Genomic DNA, 27475 nt, shown 5'->3' on the forward strand with positions numbered 1-27475 from the left:
TGCATCTGCTTTTGTTTTCTAAATGCAGAATTAGGGACTGAAAGGAGCCCCTTTGTAGTGGGGAGGAGGGGAGAGCTGCAGATCTTTCACGGGGAAGGCAAGGTCAGGGGGGAGCCGCTCTATTGTGCAGGGCCTCTCCTCTGCCGGCTCAGCCCTTTCTGTGCCCCCTCTTCACACTCCGGTTCCCACTGGAACCACTCTGGAGACGTGGGGAAACCAGCCTGGGAGGACGGGCTGTTCTCCCAGCTGTGGGGATGGGTCAGCTTTGCCTGTGGTGGGTTTTGCTGCTTCCTATGCCGCAGCTGGGAGCCACTGTGTGAAGGCAGCTGATGAGGAGGAGGAGGATGAAGGCCACCCCACGGCCTTGGGCTGGCAAGCGGAGGCGGGCAGTCTGACAGCGCTGAGAGTGCAGATGGGCACACGTGGAGCTGGGGGGGGCTACATGTGTGTGACTCCATGCAGGGATACAGCTGGGACATGCATATCCCTGTGGGAGGGCAGAGGTGGGTGCATGCCAACAGGTACAGCCCTGTCTGTGCTGTGGGAGCAAGGGGGGCTTGCAGGGGGCTGTGCAAGCTGCAGGCTCCAGGAGCCATGGCCCAGGGAAGCTGCTCCCCAAATGGCTTTGTTCCTCCTCAGCCAAGACAAAACTCTCCAAGCTCTGGCCTCACAAGCCTCAAAATTGCATCACCAATGCAAACGTGTGTGTGGGAGAGCCCTGCACATCACACCCCTCCTGTGCTGGTCCAGGAGAAGGGCAGGGGCTCGGCATGGGCTGCTGAAGCCAAGGAACTGCCCCAGCCCCTGCACAGCCCTGAAAGTGCCAGCAGCCAGCTCCAGTTTGCTCTGTGGTCTCTGCTGCTCCTCAGTCGCAGCCATGCTCCTTGCAGACCCCCACCTGCTCCAGGACATCATTCCTCCCCCTGTCCATCCTGAAGGACTTGCTTGTGCGCAGTTTATGCCACCAGATGGTGACAGCTCATGGTCACTTCTGTGCTGAGCCCCGACATAATGCTGAGGGCAAGGATGCAGCCAGATCCTTGAGCCTCCCAGGAGCAGGGGATGGTTTTTCCCCATTTTCTGCCATTTCCAAGCATCTTTATTGATCAAGGACCAAGAACTTGTGCCTGTTGATGCAGTCATGCAGAAAATCATGCCGAAGGACCAGCAGCTGCAGAGGCGCTGTCTGTCCATCATGAAGGGTTACAGTGCAGCCCTGTAAGGTCTATTTTGGGGCCAGCCTAGAAAAGTCTGGGACAGAAGCCCAATGGGAGTCATGGATAGCTGGGTCCAGCAGGTGTGGGTTCCCCATCAGCCTTCGCACCTTCAGACCAAAGCTACTGGCTGCTGGGCAGTGAGGAAGGCAGGGCTGGGGATGGCTGACGGCATCCTGAATGTGCATTGGGTGAGTTGTGCTTATGTAGGTCTGGGGTCAGCTCTGCCATCATTGAAATGCTCCCCATCTTCAGCTTGCTGGGAGAAGAACATCCCAGCAGGTGTGTTACCTTCCCCCCTTCTCCCTGTCCACAGATCTGTCATCCTGAGAAGGAAATATTCCGTAGGTCTTGGCATGGGGAGCTGAACGGTTGCCTGAAGCAGGAAGAGGCTGCTCCTGGGGATGGATGCCCAGCATTTGGTTCAAATCTAACGCCAGTGACTGACAGGGCTAATTCAGCCTGTCCTCTTCCCTCTTATAACTTAATCACTTACACATTGCCTCGGCAGGTCTTTCACTGCCGGCTGGAGATGTCTTCATCCTGAGATACTTTGACTTGGACTCACAACTGCTCCCATAATGCTTCCTGCACAGAAGCTGAATGCCCAGCACCAACCGTGTTACCCCAAGCCAGCCCAGCTTTGAAGAAGCTTGTCTGAGTGCACAAACTGGGGCTCTGTGAGCTGGGCTTCCATACTGGGGAGTACAGAAGTCAGGCTGGGCTCACTGGTGTGACAATATCCCACCCTGGTCCCAGCTGAGGCAAAGCCAAAAGTGCATGTAGAGAGTTTTGAGGAGCTCTGTGTTAGCGCTGCCATGGTCCTGCTCCAAACCTCAGTGAAAACAGTCAGGAAGGGCAGGGACTGCAGCAGTGGTGGCTCCTGGGAAAGATTTGGGGCTGGTGACCCTTTAAACATCTGCCCCGGGCCCTGCTCTGCAGAGGGGCCATGTCGGGTCTCCAGGCTGCCCAGAGCTCTGCCCACTCTGGTGCCTGCATCCCTCTGCCTGCATCCCGCTGCCTCAGACTGGCTGTTGCACAGGGATAACAGGGGGTCCAGGCAGTCCCCTCGCCCCAGCCTGTACCCACGGGGCCTGAGGCTTCCCCGGCGCCAGCGAGAGCAATAGGACAAGAGCACAGAGGTGAGGGGAGCATCACGGCCAGCATCCCTGCGCTGCCCCGAGCGCAGCCTGCGCTGCCTTCGAGGCGATCACCGCCCGCAAAACCCCGCGGGGACGTTGGGGATCCCACTGCCGAGAGGCCACCAGGGTCTCCAGGATGGGGGGGAGGTCCGCCTGTGACTACAAGCCCCATCAGGCCACTGAGGAGGAGGAGGAGGGCGGAGGAAGGTGGAGGAGGAGCCGCGGCTGTCGGCGGGGCGCTGCGGACACGGCTTAGTTCGGCGGCGGCGAGAGCTCGGCGGGACGCGGCGGGCGGGCAGCGGCAGCGGCGGCGTCGGGGCGGCCGCGCCTTCGGGAGCGCGTCCGGCAGCGGCTCCGGGAGCGCTTCCCGCCGCCTCCGCCGGCCGGGCCGGACCGGGGCTGCCATGGGGCGGCTGCTGTGAGCGCGGCGGCGGCGGGGCTGCGCCTCTCGCCCCGGCCGGGGCTCCCCTCCATTGTTCCCGGGAGCGGCGGCACCGCGCCGCCGCCGCCGCCCGCGGGGCTCCGGTGAGTAACGGCCGCCGCGCTCCGCCGGCGGGGGCGGCACCGGCACCGGGACCACGGGGCGTCGCTTTGTGCTCCGCGGGGTAGGAGCGGGGGCTCGATCGGGGGGACGGGGCTTCGTCGCGGCCGAACCCCCCCGAGGTGCGCCTCGCTGCCCTGGCGGGGCGGGTTGATGGCGGCAGCGGCGCCGGGGGGCTCCGCTTTGAGGGATCTGGGGGAATGCGGACAGCGGGGCGATTCGGGCGTCGGGGGCCTCGGGGCCGCTCCCGGTGTGCAGCCGCTCGGCGGCCGGAGCCCCTCGGCGGGCAGCAGTTTCGGAAGGCGGCGGGTCCGACCTCGTCCATCGGCCGAACCGGGGCTGGAACCGTCCCGCAGTCGCGACCCCGAAACCCCTCCCGACCGCGGGGGAGCCTGGCGGGGATCGGGGGTTGGTTTCCGAGTCGCTGCCTGGCCCCTGATTCCCGAAAAGTACCTGAGCGGGAGCCTTGTGGCTTCCAGAAAAAGATGGAGAAGGAGCTGAATTTGGTTGTGTTTCAGTTTTGGGATCCCGGGGCGTTCAGCGGTCAGCGGGAATGGAGGCGCTGAAATAACGCCGTCCCAGAGCTGGTGCTTCTCTTTGTGTGTCCAGGCTGGTGGGGCTCCCGGAGCCGCTGCATCCCAGCGCTCTGCCGGCCTCCGGGAACTGCTCGTCCGGCAGTGCGGGGAGACGGCGGCGACACCTGCGATGGCGGGTGACCGCCGGGCCGGTACGGTGGCCCTCGGCACCGCGCGGGTTTAACCGCAGAGGGCTTTGGTTGTGGTTTCTGCGGGTTCTGGGGCCAGGAGACATGGAGGTGGCCGCTGGCCTCGTGTGAGGACGGAGCAGAGCGTGTCGGTGTTCAGGTGACGCCGAGGAGCTACACGGCTGCCTCGCCGTTCTTTCTCTGCCCGGATGGCTGAGTTGCTGCCCCGCGTCCTGCCTCACAGCTGGCCGGGGCAGCTCTCTCCCGGCAATGTTTAAACCCAAACAGTTCAGTGAGCCCAACGGCTCACGGGGATAAACGGTCGGGTTTGGAGGCTGCCAGGTCCCGGCTGGAGGGAAACTCGGATTGTGCACAGGCAGAGGTGGTGGTTTGCTCCCGCTGGATCTGTCCGGGTGCCGAGCAGCTGGATGCCAGCACAGAGGAGCAGGGCGCAGGGACAGCGCAGGGACAGCCCCCCCGCGCAGCCCAGGGACACCGCAGGAGCGTGGGCCCTGCAGCCCCCTGCTCTGGCTAGCAGCCATCTTCCCCACTCAGGAGCACTTCCTCCCTTAATCCCTGTGCTGGCTGGCATGCACTGCTGCCTTTTCCTTGTGTTGCTCCGAGAGGATTAAAATAAATCTCCCCTGCCCCGGCAGGGTGCAGGCACGAGTGGTGCCGGGGTGAAGGCAGCCGGTGGGAGCATCGTCTGGTCTTTTTCGCACACGAGGTGCCTGCCCTGGCTGTGCGTGAAGGGGCCCTGGTCACTTTCAGGTGAACTGGAGCTCCCCCTCTATTTAAGCACCTAAAAACATGACCTGGGCCAGGAGCTATATTGCCTCCAGCCTCAGGTGGAGCTCCCCAAGTCCTAGCTGCTGGAAGGGGCCACTTGCAGATGCTCATCTCATCCCGACAAGCCAGCTTTCTGCCCCTTCGGGAGCCTTCTGCCTCGGGGCACCATGGCAAATGTGTGTCCTTCCCCTCCCGGCAGCTCTCCTTGGAGGAGCAGAATGTAGTGAAAACCCCATCCAGCTCCCTCCCAGATGGGGCAGTGGGTCTCTGCCGCTTCCAGGGGATGGCAGGCTGTGATCATGTCCCAGTGTCCCCATCCTTGACCACTCTCCTCCCAGAGCAGTCAGGAGAACCAGCCCAGTGTGGATTTTCGGGTACTAATGGTTGTGCTGTGGATCTGAAAATCAAGCCTTCAGGTAGGGAGGGATTGCTGAGTGTGAGGATGCTTCTAAAACTGAGCTGGTTTTATGGAGATCAGTGGGTGAGGCTGGGCCTTTCCCTGTCCTTCCTGCCCCATGTCCCAGGCTCTCCCACCACTGGATGCCTCCAGCTCAGCAACAGAGATGCCCTCAGTAGCCCTAAGTCCTGGTGGCCAGCTGGGAAGGGTTAATGTGCTCTGTGTGCTGCACAGTTGGATATTTATTTTTCCAAGCATGTGTCTGCTTTAAGCATTATAGTTTTCCCCTACAGTTCCATTTGCAGTTGTGTTTGCTTTTTATTTCACCAAATACTTGGTTCCTGACCTGAGTGACGGGTTGGGACACGGAGCACTGGGTGAGGGAAAGGCTTCGCTCTTGTCGCTTATAGATTGTGCCTTTGGCATGTCCTTCTTTCCCAAGGGCACCTGGAGGGCTGCTTTGTTGAGCCTCAGAGGAAAAGGAGTCTTTTTTCATGTGTTTTGGAGCAGGAGGGATCTGTGCCAGGCAGGGTGGTCTGCTGACAGTAATCACCTCCCCACCTGAGGGACAGGAGCTGTGCCTGCTCAGGCTCCTGATGCTGGGCAGACCCAGGAGTCGAGCTCAGACTCCTCTCTGTCAGATTTGGCCTGTCCCTCTTGTTTTCCTGCCTGCTGTGTTACCCACTGGCTGCTGGCGCCAGGGCAGCCCGGACACTCTGACGTGGTGAATGCCATGGGCCATCTCTGCCCCAACAGGGAGGCAGAGCCAAGGATTCAGAGCCTCCCAGCCCCACCAAGCCCATGGCAGCAGCCACTCCCTGTCACATCCAGCAGCCCCAGGGCACACAGGGATCAGATCAGGGCTCCCCTGCAGATGTCACAGCAGCGAAGGGCTCCAACCCTGGTTGGACACCCCGCTCCAGCACCAGCTCCTGTGTTTGGCACCTCAGATGCATTCCAGAGATGAACCACAGGACAGGAAGGGGCTTCCCCACTCAGAACCACTCAGCTCAGAACCATGGGGTTCATCTGCTGTCTGAATGGGAAGGTCCTGTCTATGCCACGTCCCTGGGACAGCTCAGCCCAATGACTCAGGGGTGTGGGAGACATGAGGAGTCAAAGTGCAGCCCTCAGGATCCCTGAGGACAGTGCGGGGGACAGGTTGCACAAGACTCCTCATGGGCACACTGGTGTGAAAAGGCAGTGTGAGAACATCTTTTGTGGAGCACAGGGAGCATGTGCCCCCGAACGGGCACAGGCTTGTCCATCACTGCTCCAAAATAACTCAGTGGGTGTAATGGCTGGTGGTAATTGCAGTCTTGGAGGCAGGTCTCCGAGGGGCATTTAGCCCTGGCTCCTCTCTTACTGCTTCCATTTTTAGTTGTTTGAATCCACCCCGGAGCAGTAAATTGCAGTGTGCTGGGGCCGCGGGAAGTGGGGCCAGTGCCCAGTGCCTGGCAGGAGCTGGAGACCCACCCTGCCCGAGCTGCCATCCTCCCGAGCAAATGGTTTCCTGTTGGGATTTGTATAAAAGCTGCATAAACACGGAGAAGAGCCATGCTGTTTGCACAGGTAGGAGCACTCTCCCCACTTCCTTGCCTCCTTCCCGAGTGGACACTGAGGAGTCATGAGGGCAGGTGTCTTGGGGTTCCCCAGTCTCCCCTTTTCCCTTGGGAAGGAGCAAGAGGTCTGTGCTACCTCTTCAGCATCTCTGAGCACTGAGATTCCCTTAGGTGCTGCTGAACCTGCCCAGGGGGAGCAGGCAAGATGCATCCCAGTCCTGCTCCCCTCCAGCAAAGCCATAGCTGCTGCACCCTCCCTCACTGCCCTGGGAAGATGACCATTTCTGTGTGCTCCTGCTGGGTCCTGGCACACTTCCCTCTGTTCCTCCCTTCCTCCCTCCCTTCTAGTGACCCTCTCAGCCACGGGACAGCTCTGTGCTGCCGAGTGATCCCTACGCCATGGAAATATGCTGCTGTCAAGCCCCTGAATCAGCTGGAAGGCACCCGCTCCGAGGTGTATCTGGAGAAGGGCTCTGCTGTGCGCGAGCCAGCACTGACTCATTTTTCAGGAACTGGAGGCACTGGGCTCCCCTCCATCCCTCCATCCCTCCCTCCCTCCCTCCCTCCCTCCATCCCTCCCCTCGGCGCGGGGCCGGCTCGGGAGGCCCACGCAGACGCTCCGCATTAGGGCATGTTCCGGGGAGCATGTGCTGTCGATAAACAAAGTCACTGAGAGACAGAAAATAATTTCCAGAAATACCAAAGGCTTTTTTTTCCCCCTCAAAGAATTCCACCTCCTCCTTCCAAACCCTGATAAATCCTGAACATTCAATAACTATTTCCAAGCACTGCCCAGTGCCTGGGAGCACTGGTGTTGGAGATAACACCAGTGTTTGCTGAACACCCTTTTCCCTGGAACCCGACTACTTGTGTCAATAGTTTGGGTCCCAAATATTCCTGTGCCAGCCAGAGCCAGAGCAGTTGGGCAGGAAGGAGGCAGACACAGCCCCCACAGCTACACTCCAGCTGGGCTTCCTTTGGGTGCAGAGGCTCTCTGGAGGATCGGAGCCGTTTGGGACTTGTGGCTGCTCAGCCCATCCCTGGGGAAAAGCCAGCGCTTCAGGCACGGGGAGCGCAAGGTCTCACTCGCACACCGGAGCAGGAGAGGCAGAGACCAGAGCTCCGTGGACCAAGTGCGTGGGGAGGATGAGTAGTGGTTTATTACTCACTACGATTATTACTCACTGTTTTTAACAGTGTGTACTTCAGCCTGACGCCTTACGGCGAAAGGAAGCGCCTGCTCCCACGGCAGGTTGGGAACAGCACAGCACGCGGCTGCGGGGAGCACACATCCCCTAGGAGAGGAACCGGGTGAGCTCGGGATGCTCGGCAAGGGCTGCGGGGCTCGGAGGCACGGCTGTACCCCGGGACGTGCCTCGGGAAACGTTTTGTGGGATGGTGTTGTCCTGTCCGCATCCTGGACCTTGTAATTCTCCCAGAGCACGCGCTGCCAGCTGCGCCCTGGCCGGGGCTGCGCGGGTTGTGCAATGGCTGGGCAGGATCTCATCGGCGAGCGCTTCGGCAGAGCCCGGCGGGACCTTTAGCCATGGCCAGCGTCGGGACCTCATCCCGGGCTGCTGCCGAGGCGCAGATGTGGCGCGGGGGTGGAGTGCAGGGGTTTGTTCCCATCCACACTGCTCAGAGCACTTGGCCAGGGGCAGCTGGGCTCCAGCGTCCCCCTGCAACGTGTCTTGGAAGAGCTTCATGCTCCTGGCATGGTGAGAAGGAGGGATGGTCAGAGGGAAGGAGGAATGAGGGCCGTGGAGAGCATGCTTCCACAGCACCCTGCGGCAGGATCAGGCTCTGCTGAGCCTCCCTGTGCCACAACTCAGCTCTGAAGCAGCCCTGCATGGAGCAGTTCCCTGGAAGGGGATGGGGACTGAGGGGATGGGGACTGAGGGGATGGGCGGGCTGGAGAGCCCAGTGTCAGAGCTGGCAGGGATGAGAGCAAGTTGCAGAATTGGCCGTGGAAGCTGGGGGATTTCTCCCCAAACAGCCACTTCAAAAGCAGCTGTTGGTGGAAAGAGATCGGCCACAGCTGGCTGACCCTCCGGCTCCGGGAAGGCCTTTCCATGGGGATAGCTGCTATTGCCCTATAGATCCTGTAGGGAGTGGAGGGGGCTGGAGTTTGCAGTGAGATCTGCTTTGCTAGGGATGGATGGTGACACAGACATCATCAGATTTTGGTCTGGATAAGGGATTTCCCTCAGTGAAGCCATGGGTCAGCAATAGCTGACAAAGTGCAGGAAGGGGAGATCAGGAATCTCCCTTCTTTAACCAGTGTTAATGTTTCTCCCACCATTCTGGGAAATCTTGCTGCATTTGGTTCTGCTTCGCCAGCGGTTTCACTCTTTACACATCAGCGCTTTTGCACAGGGAAACATAACCCTGCCAGTCAGTGCTGGGTCATGTCAGGCTGCTGAGGGGTCCATGGGGTCCTGCCACCATGGTCTGGGGACAATCCATGGTCCAGGGACATCCTGCTCTCCAGGCTGGACGTGGAAGGAAGATCTGTGATGGCAATTGCATCCCACCACACAGCCGTGCTGGATGGTGGGCTGTGGAGGAGCACCTGGCCCTGCCCTGACTCTGCTTTTCTCCTTCACAGCTCGTAGGGGCTGACGAGGCCCTGCGGAGACCCCCCTGCGCCCGCCCGGGGCCAGCCCGGGGCCCCCATGGAGTGGGATTTGCAGAGCCCAGTTGGCAAGCAGTAGCTGCAGCAGTGGGATGTTTACCTGGCGGTGCCTCATCCTTTGGGCTGTGCTGGTCGCAGCCACGCTCTCCGCTGCCCGGCCGGCCCCCACCCTGCCCGACCAAGGTAAGAGACACAGCCTGATGCGGCCACGCCGGGAGTCCTTTATCGTCCTTTGCGTTCCTCTTGAGCAACATGAGATGGTCCTCCCTGCAGCGGAGGCAAAGGCTGGTATGTGCTCCAGCCGTGGGGCCACCAGCATTTCCCCAGTGCCACCTGCGGTGTCACCCGGCCACCTGGGAGCTGCTGCCTCTGGGGACATGGCACATGTTGTCCCCAGAGGGGTTTGTGTGGGCACTAAAGTGGGTGTGTGGCTCCAGCGATGCCATTTTAAACCTGGAGAAAAATTGTGGCAAACCCTGATCTGTTGGTTTGGAGAAGGATACAGGGCCCTGGGGGCTGTGTCCCTGGCTGGGGTCACTCCATGTCATGGCACTTGCGCCCCTGTGATGATCTGTAACCCGGGATGTGTGTGAGGCTGCTTCCCAACCTGCTCGGCACCGGGGTGATCTGGGCTCAGCTAGTGGGGACAAAGATTCGGGTGCAGGGTGATGCTTCAGCTTTTGTCAGCTGGCAGTGCTAGGGATGAATGCAGCAGAAACCCTTGGGATGCTCCGGTGTTTCCCCAGCTGGGAGTGACCATGGGGGTGGCTTAAAGCTGGGGCTGGCTGAGGTGATTCATGCAGTCCAAATCTCATCTCCACCGGGGCTGGGGAGTGCAGCCCCTGACGAGGACATCCCCTCCCCTGTTATCGCTGCTGTCCCCCAGGAGCCATGCAGTGGCCAGGGGTGCTCCTGGCTCAGCTCTGGAGCGTGGGGACACCTCAAACTCAGTGGATGGGCCGAGTGTGTTGCCTGGCCCTGGGCAGAGCTGGCCCTGGCGGAGAGCCCTGCTCCAGCACGTCAGAGCCTTGGCCTCGGCGAGGCAGAGAATAACCAGACCCGGCAGCACCACGCGGGACTTCGACTTGCTCCTTTTGGTTCTAATTACCCAAGAATGTCTGGTCTGTGGGCACTGCTTTGCTTTTTAAGACTTACTCCCCCTTCCCCCTTCCTCCCACCAGAGCCCTGAGAGGCTGATAGCTAGTGTGGCTGGCATGGGCTCGGTGCTGCATGGTGCCCTGGGGTCCACTCAGGGCTCAGGGGGGGAGCTGGCAACCGGCAAGTGACCCCCACTGCAGCTGCACCAGCCCTGTGCACCCAGGGAGATGCCTGGGTGATGCTGTGGGGTCAGGGTTGGCACCTCTGACTGGAGCTGCAGGTACCCTGGTCACAGGTCACACCCTGAGAGGTGACACCCCAAGAGACAGCCGAAAGCATGCAGGGTCCCTGGGGAGCTGCAGCTCCAGAGAGGAGCCTGGGCAGAGCTTCACTCACAGGGACCATTGCTGAGATTTTTCCACTGACGTGCCTGCTCCCCGCATCTGTAAACAATGCGGTCGACAGTGGTAAACATGTTTTTCTCAGGAGATTCTCTTCCTGGAAGAGGTTTCCTAGCAGTGTTTGGGGTAAAGATGGCTCTGTGCTGCCAGGAGAACACCTGCAGTGCCAACCCTGGCTGTGACACTGGGAAAGGTGTTGGGGTGTTCAGGCTGAGGGGAGCTGATTGAGCACGGGTGAATTTTGGGGTGTGTGAAGACCCCGGCAGCTCCTGGAGGGTTTGGGGGCAGCATCAGGCAGCGGCAGTGGAGGAGGAGAGGTTGGAGAGGAGGGAGCTGGTTCCTCGCCAGCCTCATGCCAGGGCTAACAATAACCTCTGGAAACGTTTCCCGACACGGTTCTCACCAGGGCAGCCCAATTAGTGCCACAGCAGGAGCCCGGCTGGGGCAGAATCCGTCCCTTGGCTCCAGAGCCGACTGGTGGGAACAAAATGTTCCCAGCAGAACGTGTGGGATGGGAAGAGCCAGTGCTGGGCCAGGACCTGCAGCCAGGGCTGAGCCACCAGCACTTCACAGGGCCAGGCTCTGACCCAGCCCCAAGGGTTTTGGGGTCCCGTGGGGTGTGGATGAGGTTCAACTCCCACACCAAGGGCCATTGTGTCCTGGGGGCTGAGGTCTCTGTCCTTCCCCCACATCACCATGGCTCAGGAGCATCCCCCCATCACCCTGGGGGCAGTGGCAGCCACGCTCCGTCCCCTCCGTGGTGGAGGCAACAGCTTTCCCAGACTTTGTTCTGGATGTTTATGGGGTTTCAGTTTACTCCTGGTTCTGAGGCAGCTAAGCTCCCTTCTCAGGGAGGAGTAATCCCCCACGGCCGGTCAGCGGCGTGGCCTCATGTAGAGGGGTGTTCAATTCTGGCCCCCCTCTCCTTGTGGCGTGGGAGGGAGTTTGTGAGCTCTGCTTGTCAGGGGCTCCCTCCCAGTACCAAAAAATCTGGAGCAAATAAAATATTAATGGGCACTTACTGCGTTTTATAGTTACCTAAATTTGGAGGTGGTGAAAAAACCCTGGTTAAGGGGAAAAGCCAAGAAATTTCCGTGTGCAGCCTCTGTCCCTCCCTTACACAAAGCCACTCTTTGTCTCCAGGTTAAATAGAAACCTGCAGAAAATTGCCGAGGTTTTTTCCTCTCTCCTTGTCTGCCATTGTCCCAGCCGCTGCTCAGGCATCTCCTCACATGGGGTCTGCCGTGGCCCTGCCAGGGTGCTGAGCAGCCGAGCAGATTTTCACGGGGAGCCATGTCCTGGGGCAGGGGGGAGGGAGGTCCTGCCTTAGTCAGCTGGTTTTGGGGCACACAGAGCCCCAAATGTGCCCCAGTGCAGCAGATACTTCTCGGGGGGTGCATCTGCACTCCAAAGCATGGGGGGTTTGGCTGCAGTCTGCTCCCCGTGGGGCAGGGGCCGAGGGCTGCCCCATTTCCCAGGGCTGCCGGCTGCCCAGCTGGCCACAGGCTTAACCCCCCCGCGGCCATCTGTGGGGCCAATGGGGGCCGTGGCTCCTGGGGCTTTGTTGTCCCCAGCCTGTCCAGGGGGTCTTGCTGCAGACCCTGCAGGAGCCAAAAGTCCAGGGTAGGCAGTGCTCAGCCTGGGGGAGCCCAGCGTGACCGCAGCAGCACCACGAGAGTCCTTGGCTTGTCCTGCTGCTCCCCAGAGCACTGCTGATCCTCGGCTCTGTCCCCCTCCCCATTTCCCTGCTGTCCAGTCCTCCCTTGGTTTTGCAGCTCTCAGTGTCTCGAACGCCGTGCCCCGAGAAGTCCCAGGGAAGGGGATCCCCTGAGGGTCCCATTTGAATGGCTGACTCCTTGCTGGAGCCCCACAAGCAGCCTGGAGATTCCCTGCCAAGCCTGCAGCCTCCTGCACTTTTGCTGTTGATGGCAGCAGCCCAGGGCTGTTCCCAGAGCTTGGGGGGCCCAGCAGCACCCCCAGACCCCACGGCTGCAGCTGCCCAGTCCCAGCTCTCTGAGACATGGCTGTGCCCTCCAGGGCATCACGCCGCTGCCGTCCCCTCCCAGCCTGTCGGGCCGGCATTGTTCCCTCCTCCCGCCTTTCCACTCGGATGCTGTCACTCTGGCCCTTAATTGAGGAGGAAAAAAAGAAATATGAGTCTTTGGGAAAAGCAGCCACACTCTGCCAGAGCCTGGGCTGTGGAGCTGCCCCAGGGTGAGCGGAGCCACGCCAGGTGGGGCAGGAGGGTCCCCGAGTGTCTGGGGGCTGCCAGCTGTCGGGCCCCCCCTGTGCAACAGCCTGGGGCTGTGCAGGAGGGATGTGATGAGAGGATCAGACACTCAACTCCGGCGATGAGCTAGGGCAAAGCCAGCCAAAAACTGCGGATTGGGGTGTTCTCTTGTGACCCCTGTCTGTCCCACGCCTGCCGGGAGCCGCTGGAGGAGTGTCTGTGCCCCAAGCCGCTGCCTCCAGGGCTCTGAGCTGCCGCGGAGCTCTGAGCCTGGCCAGGGGGACCCTGGGGGGAAAGGGGTGGGTTTATCCTGACAGCTTTGCAAACTCCCAACACGCCTGTTAATTAAGTGCTGCTTCATTTGCAGTGCAGGCTGGGAGAGCAGGAGGGCCTGGAGCAGAACATAAATCCCCCTCTCCCTGCGGAGGGAGCATCCGGGGACCAGACGGTGGCTCGGACAGGAGGAGCTGGGGATGCCCTGAGCACTCCGAGAGCCAGGGGTGCCTTGAGCCCCTGGTGCTCATCTGTTGGCATCTTCCTGCTGCAGCCTTTCCCTGGAGCAGGAGATCCAGGGATCTGCACGGCTCTGGGAGCAGCTGGGGTGCTGAGATGTTGCCCTTCGGGACATGCCCCCAGCACAGCCCGGGCTGAGGGAGACACGGCAGGGTGAGGAGCTTTTTAAATCAAAAAGAAGCCAATCCTCACGTCCCGGTAAGCGCTTCCTGTTGGGATTAGTGGGGCTGCCGGGCATGTGTGTGCTTTTTCTTCAGGAAATACCTTCGGAAAGCCCCGCTGGGGTCTCCAGGGCAACCGGCGCCTGCGGCTCCGCGCCCCCCGCCCGCATTGTCCCCGCGCCGCTTTGTTGGCCCCTTTATTGCCATCGTCACCATCGCCATGGCCAGCACAGCCTGTGGCTTTCGCCACTTGGGGAGCGCACCCTGGGCTCCCCCCGCGTGTGCCCCCCGGCCCGGGACACGGCCAGCATGGAGAGTAGGGGGACGATGAACTGGTGCAGCTCCTGTCCCCGGGGCTGCCCAGTGTCCCTGTCCCTGCTGTCCCCATCAGGGGCCAGCCCTGGGGGAGCCAGTGACAGTTATATGCACTTAGTGACACTCTCCATCTGGCCAATGCTCGCCGGGCTCAGCTCTGCTCTCGGTTCCATTTCAAAGCTGGAACAAAGTAATAAACCTGCCCCGGCCATGGCAGCACACGGCTTCTGGGGCTGCTCACAGAGGCACCACCAGCCGGAGCTGCCCCTCACCTCACTGGGGACCTGGGGGCTCCCCACAGGCATGAGCCCTCCTGTCCCCTGGGATGTGACAAGGCCTGTGCGACTGAGACACTGGTGTTCCTTTGCAGCTGTGTTGTGGGGCTGCACCCAGTGCCATGGTTTAGATTATAGGAAAGGAGGACATGAGACAGGGACGTATTGGGCTAACGAGTCCAGCTGTCATTAGCCAAACTGGAGACCACACCAGTGCCACAGCTCACAGCAGCAGCTCTCAGCACTGCCATCCCAGTGCCATCCATGCTGTCCCAGTGGCCACAGTGCTCTCTGCCAGCCAGGGCCACAGCACTGTTCAAGCTCTGCTCCCGCCGAGAAGCTGAGCAAACCTGGACATGCTCATTAGCCTGTGAATTCCTTCTCAGGCCGTTCCCACCATGCTGCGTTTTCCGCCTCATCCCGAGTGCCAGAGAAGTGCCGTGGGTGACAGAAGGGCAAAGCCTTACCGTGCCCTCTGCCTCCCTGCTCTGTCCACCACCTTCACACCTCCATGCCTCCCAGTCATGCTGCTGATGCAAACCAGCCCCTGGCTCAGTGGGGCAGAAAGCTTTGAAAGGGGGTCTGGTCCCACACCCAAGGGCCTGAAGGAGCAGTGGCACTTGCTTAGGGTACCTGAGGACCTGTGGCCATTGGGAAGGGACCCTCCTGAACCCTACTGGTTTCAGGCTGGTCTGTGTTTTCCTGGCTGCTTGTTGGCTGCTGACCTTGTTCTGTGTGAGGAGGGAATCAGGACAGGCAGGAGGATGTGGCCAGACCCAGACCCGGGGTGTTCAGATGGACAGGATGGGATGTCACTGCTGCTTCATGAGCCTTCGGAGATGCCTGTGACTAATCACTTGAAACACAAATCAGAACTGTGAGAAGTGCCCATCCTGCAGGAGAAAATCAGGGGAAAACAGGATTGCAAAGCAAAACCCTTCCCCACCACCAAAGAGGCTCCCATTGGTCTTCCCCTTCCATGTTAAAATGCTTTGTAACCTCTCATGGATTAATTGGAGCCCCAGTGTTGGTATTACAGCAACGGAGGAAAATGAATTCTTCCCTATCTCACTGTTTTCCTTCAAGTGCTAAGCACAAGGAAGAGGAGAAACTCTGGAGCAGCTTGTGAATGTTTTTCCCATGAAGTTTCTCATCAGTCCAAGGCAAAGAGAAGTGGCCAGAAAATGAAGTGCAGGTCACGGTGTGGTGAATCAGAGTTCTGGAGAGCCGAGGTTTCATTTTTGGCTGTACAGAGTGGCTGGAGGGTGCAGGGAGGAGTGAAGCCTCACTGCTGGTCCCAGCCCTGTGCTGCCCCCATACCCTGGCTGCTCTATGGGGCATTTTGTGCCAGTAGAGACCCCGTGCCACTCTACAGCTGTTGGCCCAGGGCAAGATGCTTGTTGCTCTTCAGGGCACATGGGCAGAGAGGGGAGCAGAGGTTGTTCTTGTCTGGCTCATTGGGTACCCAGAAATCCTGGGGGGGCTCAGCCCTTGAGCCACAGATCAGCTGAAGCTTGGAAGTTTCCTGGCTGTTTCTACTGCGTTTGTCAGGATTTTCCAGCCCAGTCTCTTGCCCCTGAAAGCAGCATCTGCAGCAGTGCCTGCTGCCCCTTCATGCTGCTCCCGTGGCATCCTGCTGGCATCCAGGTGGCCAACAACTGGACACACATTACCGGGGAGAAGACAGAGGTCAAGGGGTGCTCTTGAAGCTGTCTGGGCTGAGCTGTCACACTGCATCCACCCACATCATCACAGGGAATCTCAGTGGAGCTGCAGCAGCCTGAACCCTTCCTTGGGCTGTGGAATTTGAAGAGGTGATTTGAAACCCAGCATCTTCCCCAAGCCTGGGACCAGGAGAGCTGCTCACGCACCACCCACCGTGGAGGGCAGCACTTGAGGACAGAGCCCTGGACACTGCAGGGGTGGGAGAGATGAGATCGTGTCACAGCAGGATGGAGAGAAAGGATCTTTGTGCTGCTCACACAAGTGACACCTCTGGGAGCAGCTGCAGCCTCCCTGCCCAGGAATGCTGCGGATAGGAACGCTGTGGCTGGCACCTGTCTGGCCAGAGCTCCCTAGGCTGACCTGTCCCCCCTCACTCCCTGCCTCCTGTCCTGCCGCAGCACCCAGCCCCTGCCCTTTCATCCCTGCCCCGCCGTGCTCTAACCAGGGAGGGGGTCCTTGTGGCATGGGAACCTTGGCCTGCTTTGCTGGCTGCCTGCTTGTGGTGGTAGGGATCCCGAGCCCGCTGCAAGGTGGCAGAGCCAGGCAGGGATGTGGATGCTTCTGGGAGAGGCTGGATTGTGACTCACAGTGGCACTGCCTGGGTTGTCACAAGTTTCCTGTTTCTCCCCCATTAGGAATCCCCTGCCCTGTCACGCTCCATAAGAGCAGAGAGGGATGAGGGCTTTGGAACTCCCCAGGCACCAAGCAGGTCCTGCTGCGGAGGAAAGCACTTGGTGCTGCTTGGGGTGCTTGCAGCCTCTGCCTCTCTTCTGCTCTGCTGCTGCCGCCAGCTCCATCGCCTGGGTGCTGGGGTCCCTGGTGCCGCAGCAGGAGCATCCCAGCAGTGGGAGCATCCCAGCAGTGGGAGCATCCCAGTAGTGGGAACATCCCAGCAGTGGGAACATCCCAGCAGTGGGAGCATCGCAGCAGTGGGAGCATCCCAGCAGTGGGAACATCCCAGCAGTGGGAGCATCCCAGCAGTGGGAACATCCCAGCAGTGGGAGCATCCCAGCAGCGCATGTTGCCTCATTAACCAGGCCGTAGCAGCAGCAGCAGCAGCAGCAGCAGCATGGTTTTTCTTTGGTCTCTGTTCCTTTTCTCCTTTTTTTTCTCTTCTTCTCTCCCCTAATTCCTCCAGCTCTGCCCAAAGCAAAAATTGAAGTGGAGTCCTACTCAGCCCACCCCGGTGACCTCCTCCAGCTGCGCTGCCGGCTGCGGGATGACGTCCAGAGCATCAACTGGGTGCGCGACGGCGTCCAGCTGGCTGAGAACAACCGGACGCGCATCACCGGGGAGGAGGTAGAGGTCAGGGACGTGGTGCCTGAGGACTCGGGGCTCTATGCCTGCATGACCAACAGCCCCTCAGGGAGTGAGACCACCTACTTCTCCGTGAACATCTCAGGTTTGTAGCAGGGAAGGGGCAGCCACGGGGCTGAGCTGTGAAGCGAGGAGCAGGCTGCCTCTGCACACCTCTGCACACCCGTGCACACTTACCACATGCACGCTGGCCACACGCCGTGAGTTCAGGGCTGAACTGTGACTTGCGGGTGCCCAGAAGAGTTTCCAGTGTGGTGCTGTGCCCTCCTGGCCGCTGGGGTGCAGGGAGAAGCAGCCAGAGGTCATCTCGTGTTTATCTCGGGGGTTGGGGGGCTGCAGGGCTGCCCCAGATGGGGCATGTACTGGGTGGGAGCTGTGGTCTACACTGGTGTGGATGGAGTGTGAGGCTGGGAGAGAGGAATGCTCGAGGTTAGGAGGTGTCTGTGCTCACAGGGTCTTGGCTGCCACACCAGGGGTGTTGGTGGCACCAGACACGGGGTGAGGAGCTCCCAAGTCACCTCTGGCAGCAAATCTCTTCACAATGTCCATGGCTGCAGGCACCAGGACGGTGGGCTCTGCTGTCCCTGGCTGTGCTGGGGGTGTGCAGTGTTCCCCTGGGATCCCCACGCCACTGCTGGACATCAGCACTGCTCCTCCCTGGCTGGGCACAGCCCCTGTCACCCACCTATGATGCTCTGGTCCCTGTCAGTCTTGCAAAGGTCCACACACACAGATATCCAGCAGGGCTGTCTCTTCTCTTGCAGACGCTCTCCCCTCTGCGGAGGATGATGATGATGAAGATGATTCCTCGTCGGAGGAGAAGGAGGCAGATAACACCAAGCCAAACCGTACGTGCGAGCTGGGTTTGCCCATGGTGCTGCTCTGTGGGAAGGCACAGGGAGGCTGGGCACACACAAGCATTGCCAGGGACAGGGATGGGCAGCCCAGGGCACTGGCAGTGCCAAGGGTGCAGTGCAGGGGGCAGGTCTGGGTGCAGTGGGCAAAGCAGCTGGGTCAGAGCAAGAGGAAGTGCCAGCACTGCTGCATCCACATGAGCTGAGTGTGCATCCCACAAGAAAGGGTTGCTGTGACTCATTGATAATGCCCTGCATCTCAGAGCTCCCCTCCCTGCTGGAGCCAGGCTTGGCTGTTGGCATCTCCCCAGATTCTCAGCCCTGCCCTGGCATCCTTGAGGTTGCTCCAGGAGCTGGAGGCTGCTGGGTTTGGCCATCCTGAGCCCCATCTCTGCTCCCCAGAGGCCATTGCTCCATACTGGACCTATCCTGAGAAGATGGAGAAGAAGCTCCACGCTGTCCCCGCCGCCAAAACGGTGAAATTCAAGTGTCCATCGAGCGGGACACCCAACCCCACACTGCGCTGGCTGAAGAACGGCAAAGAGTTCAAACCTGACCACCGCATCGGGGGGTACAAGGTATGGGGGGCAGCAGGGGAACTGCCCCTGGCTCTGCACACAGCCCTCTCCAGGGCTGGGGGGCTCGTGGGCAGGGGGAGGACTGGGAAGGGGCTCTGCGGCTTAAGAGGCACCAAGCCCCCATCCACACCACCCCAGCAGGGGCAGATGGGCTGCTGTGACATTAGTGTTTCGGAGTCGCCCTACGGCAGTGACCTGCTTCTGGGTCATGTTTGTACCAGCTCAGCTCTGGGGGAGGGGGCTTGCACAGAGAGAGCCAGCCTGGCTCAGCCACCTCCGCCTAATCCCCCTGCTGAGGACAGAGCTCTGGGCAAGGAGAGGAGTCTGGGTGTCTTTGGGGGCCACATTGGTTCCCTGAGCTGAGGAGAGGCTCAGTGCTGCTTCCCGAGTGCCCACAGCAGGGCCAGGCTGCAGATGCCACCTGGGTGGGATGGCAGCTTGGCTTTCCCCTTCTCACGGCTCCAGCAATGCTGGTGTGTTCCCTCCACACACGGGGCCACCAGAGAGGGGTGTCCCCACAGGCCGGGTGAGCCCATTGCGCTCAGCTCACAACATCTGCTTCTCGGCACAGTTGGCTCTGTGGTGAGGGTGTCCTGGGACAGCTGGGAGCAATTACAGCCCCTCTGTAGGGAAGGAGAAAGGTGACCTCAAAGGGAGATTTATGTCCTGCCTGCTCTGGGGGTTGAACCGACATGAGCAGGACCTGGTGCTCACGTGTGCTGCACGTAACCAGCTCTGTCCTCCCTGTGCCCCCAGGTCCGCCAGGCAACCTGGAGCATCATCATGGACTCGGTGGTGCCGTCAGATAAAGGCAACTACACCTGCATCGTGGAGAACAAGTATGGCAGCATCAACCACACCTACCAGCTGGATGTCGTGGGTGAGAAGCACAAGGCTGGGGGTTCACCCCACATCCTCATCCCCCTAAAGCTCCCCGAGCAGAAATGGGGGCTGCACCCTGTAGAGATGGGTGGGGAGAGCTCCCAGGGAAGAGGCTTGCCTGCCATCCCTTTGGCCACCTGCCATCCCCATGGCCTCCTGCCCCCGTGTGCATCTCTGCGGCGCAGCAGGCAACGAGCTGGCCAGGCAGATCCCCACCCCATTCTGGAGATTTTTAATTGTGGTGAAAATAATTTCATAGACCAGACAGAAATTTTTCTAATCGCCTTATTAGCCATAATTCCCAGCTGGGAAGGCTGGTCTGAGCAGTTCCACATGTGGAGCTGCTCTAAATGCCAGTAAATGAACCATTAAAAATGTGATTTAATTTGATTACACTGAGCAAACTGAAGGGAACAGTCAGCGAGGTGAACAAAGGGGTTTGTTAATGCTGACTCACCACAGTGGCAGCCACTTTGTTAACGGCCGGGGCCCTCTGTAGGTTTGTTTGACCTCTGACCCCACCCAATAGGTGCCGATGTCCCTGTCCCCATACCGGGCTTTCACCTGTCCCCTGTCCTGGCTGCTCTCACCCTCTGAGGCAAGCTGCTGGGGTAGGGGGCACCAATGCTGTACTGGGTGCAGTGGTGCCCACCTCCCGCAGGAGTCCTGGGTGTGGGGGAATTCAAGGTGCACCTGAGGATGGGCAGCAGGGCACCCCAAACCTCATTGTAAGACGCCCCATGTCCCGCAGAGCGATCCCCGCACCGGCCCATCCTGCAGGCAGGGCTGCCTGCCAACAAGACAGTGGCCCTGGGCAGCAATGTGGAGTTTGTCTGCAAGGTCTACAGTGACCCTCAGCCCCACATCCAGTGGCTGAAGCACATCGAGGTGAACGGCAGCAAGATCGGCCCCGACAACCTGCCCTACGTGCAGATCCTGAAGGTAAAGCCACATGCCGGGCGGCCCCAGCCACATCCCCTGGCTTCCCTGTCCCTGAGGCAGGAGCAGGGTGGTGGCAGCCATGTGGGACAGCAATCCTCGGGGCAGCTGGAGCCCCAGGACCATCACCATCCTGCCGGTCCCTTTGGAGCCCTAAGGGCACACTCCACAGGGCTGGGTGGGCTGTCCCAGGGAGCTGAGCCCTGGGTCATCCCAATGAGAGCAGTTCCCTCTGCATCCCAGCAGTGCCACTCAGTGGGCACACTGGCCCAGCTGGTGCCCCTGCCGCGGCAGGGGGTCAGACTGGGTGGCCTTTAAAGGTGCCTTCCAACCCATTCTGTGGTTCCGTGCAGCCATCCCCAGCTGTGCCCCTGACCCCGGGGGAGCAGGGGGAGCAGGGTTACACCCCCATGCCTGCCTGTCCCTTCCTCCTGTGACACCCACACCCAGCCCCAGCTGTGGGTGTGGAGGGAGCAGCCCTGCCCTGGCAGAGCTGCTGCTGCCCCTCCAGGCGCTGCTGTTCTGAGCACATCCGTGACTCCATGTTGTTGGTCTGTTCCAGCACTCGGGGATTAATAGCTCTGATGCGGAGGTGCTGACCCTGTATAATGTGACAGAGGCGGAGAGCGGGGAGTATGTTTGTAAGGTTTCCAATTATATTGGCGAGGCCAACCAGTCTGCGTGGCTCACTGTCACCAGGCCCCTGGCCACAGGTAACCGAAAGAATGCCTGGCGGTGGAAAACAAAACTCTGGGCTCTCTTGTTTCTGCTGTGTTTCTGGTGCAACAGCCATGGAAAAATACCCAGCAAGGCCGGCTGGGCGCTGTGCTCTGTGTGTGTCCCAGTGTCTCTACTGTGTGCCAATGTCTTTCTTGTGTCTTGCTGTCTCTCCTGTGTGCTTCCCTACCCATCATGCAGACACCAGAGCTATCCAGGTACCTGCTGAGTCTGGCACCAGTGAACTCAGGTCTCTGCAGGTGCTGCCATCAGGCCTGTCCAGGCACCCCTGACTGTCACAATGCTGCTTCCCCTGTCTGTGCTGCCCTCCGGTCTCTGTCCTCCTGTCCCCATCCTCCCATCTCCGTATTCATCTCCATCCTTCTGTCTCTGTCCTCTGTTCTCCTGTCCCCATTCTCTCATCTCCCTCCTTCCATCTCCATCCTTCTGTTTCCATCCTCTCCAATCCCCGTCCTCCCACCCCTGTCCTTGTGCCTCCCCATGTCACTTGAGCCAGCCAGCCAGCTCTGCCTGGGCTGATTTCTCCATGCAGCCCATCACCAGCATGTTTGGATGGGCAGGACACTCAGTTTGGTGAAGGGTTTTAACCAGCATCTCCGTAGGTCCGCCGGGATGATGGGTCATCCCGAGGGTCTCTCTAGCAGGTCTGCAGTGGTCTCTGTCTGCTCCCCGGGGGTCTGGCAAATGAGACTGGGCTCTCCCTCCTCTCCGGCTGCCCTCCCAGAAGTTCTCATGTCGTTTGCTTCTCCGTTTTTTGCTTCCATTTTTCCTTCCAGACGGCTGGTGTTAACACGACAGACAAAGAAATGGAAGTCCTTCACTTAAGGAATGTCTCATTTGAGGATGCTGGGGAGTATACATGTTTGGCGGGTAATTCTATTGGGATCTCCCATCACTCTGCATGGTTGACAGTTCTCGAAGGTATATACTCCTCTTCCTCTCCCTTTCCTCCCTCCTTTCCAATGTATGCATTGTGGTCCGGGAGAGAGCATTTCCTGGTCCCTGCCCCCTCAGATTGCATCAGGGTGGGTGCTGCGGAGCTGCTCTGCAGCTGGAGCAGGATGGGGCAGTGTCCCCCCGGCTCTGTGTCCCCTCCACCCCTGTTGGGGTCTGCCCCTGCTCTCTCCCTGGCCCAGGCAATGCATACCTGGGGAACTTAACCAGGGATTGCTCAGCTGGAGCAGGACAGTCCCATGCTCTGGGCCAGGCCAGTGCTGCCTGCTCAGAGGGGCACCAAGGGAGGTTTGGGGGTGCTGGCAGAGCTGCCCTTCTGCCTGACAGGGCCTGGCCTTGCCCTGCAGCACAGGACTGTCCAGGGGCTGTGTGTGCTTGCACTGTGGGGATGGCTGCCCCGTCCCCATTGATGCTGCTCCTTGGCATCAATGCATGGACCAAAGTCTGATAACAGCTGGGGGAAAGATTTTGGGGTGTTGTGTGGTTGTTGCTTTCCAACCAAAACTTTCCCAGTTATCAGCCACTGCTTTGTCAGCCAGGTGTGCTCAGAGGTGGGACAGGAATCTTCAACTGCCTCTTACACCTCTCTCTGAGGCTCTGCTCTTTGGGGGGGTCAGGCTTGGGGTGCAGGGGGTGCAGTGGCAGCCCCATCCTGCCTTATTCACCATGGACCGTGGCACATGGCTGTGAGCTCTGCGCTGTTTGTGGCTCCACCACCACCTTGGCCACCCAAGCGGGGTCTGCAGGTCCCTTTCCCCCTCATCCTGGGCTCCCACAGCAGGAGCTGGAGGAGGTCATTGCCACTGGAATGGCACTGGCTGGTCTGTTCTGAGCTGTCCCTAGTCATTACTGGTAATGCCTGGACTCCCACAGCCCTGGACACTGGTGGACACCCCCTTCCATCCCACAGTGTGCAGGCTAAACCCCAGACCCTGGGGGACCTGCAGCTCCCAAGAGTGGGCAGAGCATAGCAGCTGGGACAGAGACCTGTTCCCAGAGGTGCCCATGGTGCCACATCCCCGTGGGGTGACTCAGGGCCTGCCCCTGACTTCATGCCTGTCCCAGTTGACCCCAACCTGCCCTGGGCACCTGCAGATGTGTTGAGGGCATTGCTTGGCCATGGGGATGATGAGCTAGGGGCTGCTCGCACGCCTTCCCTGCCAGGACGGGTGGGCAGCCCCCAGTCCCTGCTGCACCCACGTCCCCACCGAGCTTGGGGAGGAGCCGGGGGCTCCCCCAGTGCCACTCCCTGGGGCCTGGCGGATGCTAATGAGCACCCTGTTCACGCCGACCCAGCTATTGAAGACACCCCAGCCATCATGACGTCTCCCTTCTACCTGGAGATCATCATCTACTGCATCGGGGCCTTCCTCATCTCCTGCATGGTGGTGACCATCATCATCTACAAGTTGAAGAGCACGACCAAGAAGACGGATTTCAACAGCCAGCTGGCCGTGCACAAGCTGGCCAAGAGCATCCCCCTGCGCAGACAGGTAACAGAAAGTAGAGAGGGGGTTTGTTTGCACCTACTGCCCCTCCTGGAGCTCAGCCTTTCCCAGGGGATGTGGGGGAGGAGGGATGGGAAGACCTGGGAGCATCTCATCCTGCTGAACGTGCCACCCACTCCAGCCTGTGCCCGCCAGTGGTGTGGGATGGAAACTGTCCAGGCTGTGCCTCCGATGACAACACAGTGAGTGGGGTGGGGGCTGCAAGCTGCCCCTCATCCCCCCTTGGCAGGGCTTATGAGGAGAACCAGGAGGATTTACAACAGTTCAAGGTTTGAGCAGAGTGTGGTACACACTGAGGAGATGGGAGAGCTCCCAGGCTGTGCATTTTGGCTACAGCATGATGGAGACTAATTAAGGTTCCGTGGGTGGGAGCAGCACTGAGGGGCACACAGATAGGGTGGGCAGGGGGCTGTGGGCAGGGCTGGGTACATCCCATCACCATCTCCCCCGCAGGGGGACAGCCAGCCGTGGGCTCGGTCTCTGCGTGAAGGTAACCCACGGTCCCACTGCAGGTGTCAGCTGACTCCAGCTCCTCCATGAACTCAGGAGTGATGCTGGTGCGACCTTCGCGCCTCTCGTCCAGCGGCACCCCCATGCTGGCCGGCGTGTCCGAGTACGAGCTGCCCGAGGACCCGCGCTGGGAGCTGCCCCGGGACAGGTGAGCTCCAGCCCTGCCATGTGCACTCTGCCCCCGCTGGGAGCTGGGTGAGGATGGTGGTGCCTGTGCTGGGATCAACCTGTGTTCTCCCACCAGGCTGATCCTGGGCAAGCCCCTGGGAGAAGGGTGCTTCGGGCAGGTGGTGCTGGCAGAAGCCATTGGCCTTGACAAGGACAAGCCCAACCGTGTGACCAAGGTGGCGGTGAAGATGCTCAAGTGTAAGTGGCAGTGACAAGGGTGGTCCTGGCATGATGCCACAGCCCTGGATGAGGCTTGAGGCATGCAACCCAGCCTGGCACCCCCTGATTACTGCCTTCTCCATGTTAGCCGATGCCACGGAGAAGGACTTGTCTGACCTAATCTCTGAGATGGAGATGATGAAGATGATTGGCAAGCACAAGAACATCATCAACCTGCTGGGTGCCTGCACGCAGGATGGTAAGGCTGCACAAGCAGGGAGGGGGTGTCCCCTCTGCCACCCCTCCGGCCACTGTGCACTAGGAGGGGCTGGCCTGGCACCCCCCTCTGCACCCCCCTCATGGCACCATCCCCTCAGGACCCCTGTACGTGATCGTGGAATATGCCAGCAAGGGAAACCTGCGGGAATACCTGCAGGCACGGCGACCCCCGGGCATGGAGTACTGCTACAACCCCACCCGTGTCCCCGAGGAGCAGCTCTCCTTCAAGGACCTGGTCTCCTGTGCCTACCAGGTGGCCCGGGGCATGGAGTATCTGGCCTCCAAGAAGGTGAGGATCTCCCAGGAGGGATGGGGAGCCCAGCAGCTGGGCTTGGGGGATGCACCTTCCCTTCCTGCCCGTCCCATTGTGGGGAATCATCCTGTGGTTTGGGGGACCAGCTGACAGCCCTGCATTCCGTCAGTGCATCCACAGGGACCTGGCAGCCAGGAATGTCCTGGTGACAGAAGACAACGTGATGAAGATCGCTGACTTCGGGCTGGCCCGTGACATCCACCACATCGATTACTACAAGAAGACGACAAATGTGAGTGGTGTGCGAGGGGTTTCGTGGAATGGGGATGCCAGGGGTACTCCAAGCTGTGCTGGGAATGCCACAGGCATGCAGGGCTTCCCCTACAGCCAGGTGGCACAGAACCCATGTGGGGTTTTGTGTCTCAGGGTCGCCTGCCAGTGAAGTGGATGGCCCCCGAGGCTCTCTTCGACCGAATCTACACCCACCAGAGCGACGTGTGAGTAGTGCCCACTGGGGAGGTGCATGGCTGGGATTTGTCTTGATTTAATGAAATTACAATTGGTGTCAGCAAACCAAATATTTCGAATCCAAATAGTATTTGGTGCTGGGACTCATTTGTCCTGCAGAGTCAAAGCTGTGGGTGGTTGTTTCTCCCAGCCAACCTCTAACTATACCCAAATTGGGGCCTGGCAGGGTGGCAGCCCCCCCAGAGCCAGTGCCCCAGCATCTGCCCTTTGTTCCCAGGTGGTCCTTCGGGGTGCTGCTGTGGGAGATCTTCACGCTGGGTGGGTCACCCTACCCCGGTGTGCCTGTTGAGGAGCTCTTCAAGCTGCTGAAGGAAGGTCACAGGATGGACAAGCCCAGCAACTGCACCAACGAGCTGTGAGTGCAGTGCTAGGACAGGGAAGAGGGATTTGAAGTCTCTGAGTGCCACTGCCTGGCCCAGAACATGGAGGGTGACAAGCAGACGTTCGGAGTTACGATCCCAGCACTTCCCAGCCCTGCAAAACCATCAGCCCATCAAATTTGCAATCATCAGCATCTCCCTCTGTTAGCCGTTGACAGGAGGGAATCCCAGGGTGACCCCAGCCCAGGGACCAGCCCAAGCTGTGTCCATCCTCTTCCCAAAACAGCCCCTCGGTCATGAGGGCAGGCAAGGGGGTTCCCTTCCTTCCACACAAGGGATTACCCTAAATCCCTGGAATAGCATCTCCATTGGCCGTGGGTCCCATCCTGAGCACAGGGGCACATTCCTGGTGCTTCTCTGCTCCTGTGGCTGGAGGTCCCCAGTCGCTTGGCCCAGGCTGAGCCCCTGCCTCCCCCCTGTCCCTGCAGGTACATGATGATGCGGGATTGCTGGCACGCCGTCCCTTCCCAGAGACCCACCTTCAAGCAGCTGGTGGAAGACCTAGACAGGATCGTGGCCATGACCTCCAACCAGGTAGGAGAGGTGGCACTGGTGGCACCTGGGCCAGCTGCTCCCTGGGGGCTGCCCAGTCCCCTCCTGAGCCCATCCATGGCGTTTGTCCCTCCCAGGAGTACCTGGACCTCTCCATGCCGCTGGATCAGTATTCTCCCGGCTTCCCAGACACCCGCAGCTCCACCTGCTCCTCGGGAGAGGACTCTGTTTTTTCCCACGACCCGCTCCCGGACGAGCCGTGCCTTCCCAAGTTCCCCCCTCAGCACAGCAATGGTGGACTGAAGCGACACTGAGGGTGGCACTGCCAGGGGTGCCGTGCCATGCTGTGCCACACCGTGCCATACTGTGCCATGCACGTGGATGCTGCCTGCACAGCCTGGCAGTGCTGAGCTGCTGCAGAAAGGGTTCAGAGACATCCACAGCATCTCACGTAACCAAAACTACCCACCTCCTGCCAGCTTCTCCTGCCACCTCGTGTCAGCTCTCCACAGCCCAAAGGGTTCAGCTCTGGTGTTTTTATGGCATTTTCTCCTTTCGTTTTTAATCTTTTCCATGGATTCTGTGCTTGAGAATTCCCACTCGGTTGAGCTGAAATCCTCTCCCATGGGCAGTGCATGGCCAAGGAGCCAGCCAGGCATCTGGGATGACACATCCTGGTAGGGCACAGAGAGCCAGGCTGGTCAGCAACTTGGAGAACTTGCTACGCCAGGAGCAGCACCGGGGTCCTGCAGCTGCTCAAGCTTGGCGTGCTGGGACCCTCAGTGTGCTGGGAGCCTCGCTGGCGTGGGGCTCCCTCCCTGCCCAGGATGCCCTGGGGCTGCTCCCAAAGCCCAGCAGTGCCAGTGGCACACCCAGGGCAGGAGCCACAGCGGGTGCAGCACCCAGCACTGCTCAGAGGCAGCCGAGCCCACCTGTGCTAAACCCAGAGTCCCGTGTACATAACAAAAAATATGTATAAATATGAATATATATTTACATGTCTTTTTAAAAGGGTTGTTACCAGAGATATACCAGTTTGGTAGGAAGGTACTAGTGGCTGGTAGATATCAGTTGCTATAAAAAAAAATTCATATATTTTGCTACTTTTGCTGTTTTTATTTTTTTAAATTATGTTCTAAACCTATTTCAGTTTAGGTCCCTCGATAAGAATTGCTGCTGCTGCTTCAGTTTTATATGGGGTTGTATTAAACAATAATAATAATGTGTTGATGCCT

The 27475-nt window shown here is 59.8% G+C and overlaps 1 protein-coding gene across 7 annotated transcripts; it reads left to right on the forward strand.

Moving 5' to 3' along the window:
- Window positions 1-2608: 2608 nt before the first annotated feature.
- FGFR1 (fibroblast growth factor receptor 1) lies at window positions 2609-27104 on the forward strand. Of its 7 annotated transcripts, none has more exons than XM_085080788.1 (18): window positions 2609-2881; window positions 8957-9166; window positions 16840-17103; window positions 17783-17866; window positions 18275-18450; window positions 19207-19330; window positions 20084-20274; window positions 20834-20984; window positions 23260-23456; window positions 23984-24129; window positions 24226-24347; window positions 24457-24567; window positions 24686-24876; window positions 25010-25132; window positions 25267-25337; window positions 25586-25723; window positions 26177-26282; window positions 26378-27104. In XM_085080788.1, the coding sequence occupies exons 2-18, from the start codon at window positions 9076-9078 to the stop codon at window positions 26552-26554; spliced, it is 2463 nt and encodes an 820-aa protein (XP_084936914.1). In that variant the 5' UTR covers window positions 2609-2881; window positions 8957-9075; the 3' UTR covers window positions 26555-27104. The 7 variants fall into 7 exon arrangements, with proteins under 7 accessions (XP_084936914.1, XP_084936907.1, XP_084936910.1 ...); XM_085080781.1 differs by lacking the exon at window positions 20834-20984 and adding an exon at window positions 21786-21930 and having other exon boundaries at window positions 2611-2881; window positions 23260-23462; XM_085080784.1 differs by lacking the exon at window positions 20834-20984 and adding an exon at window positions 21786-21930 and having other exon boundaries at window positions 2611-2881.
- Window positions 27105-27475: the final 371 nt, after the last annotated feature.

Source organism: Lichenostomus cassidix, chromosome 22 (assembly GCF_008360975.1).
Source record: "Lichenostomus cassidix isolate B80296 chromosome 22, HeHo_3.0, whole genome shotgun sequence".
NCBI classification, from domain to species: domain Eukaryota; kingdom Metazoa; phylum Chordata; class Aves; order Passeriformes; family Meliphagidae; genus Lichenostomus; species Lichenostomus cassidix.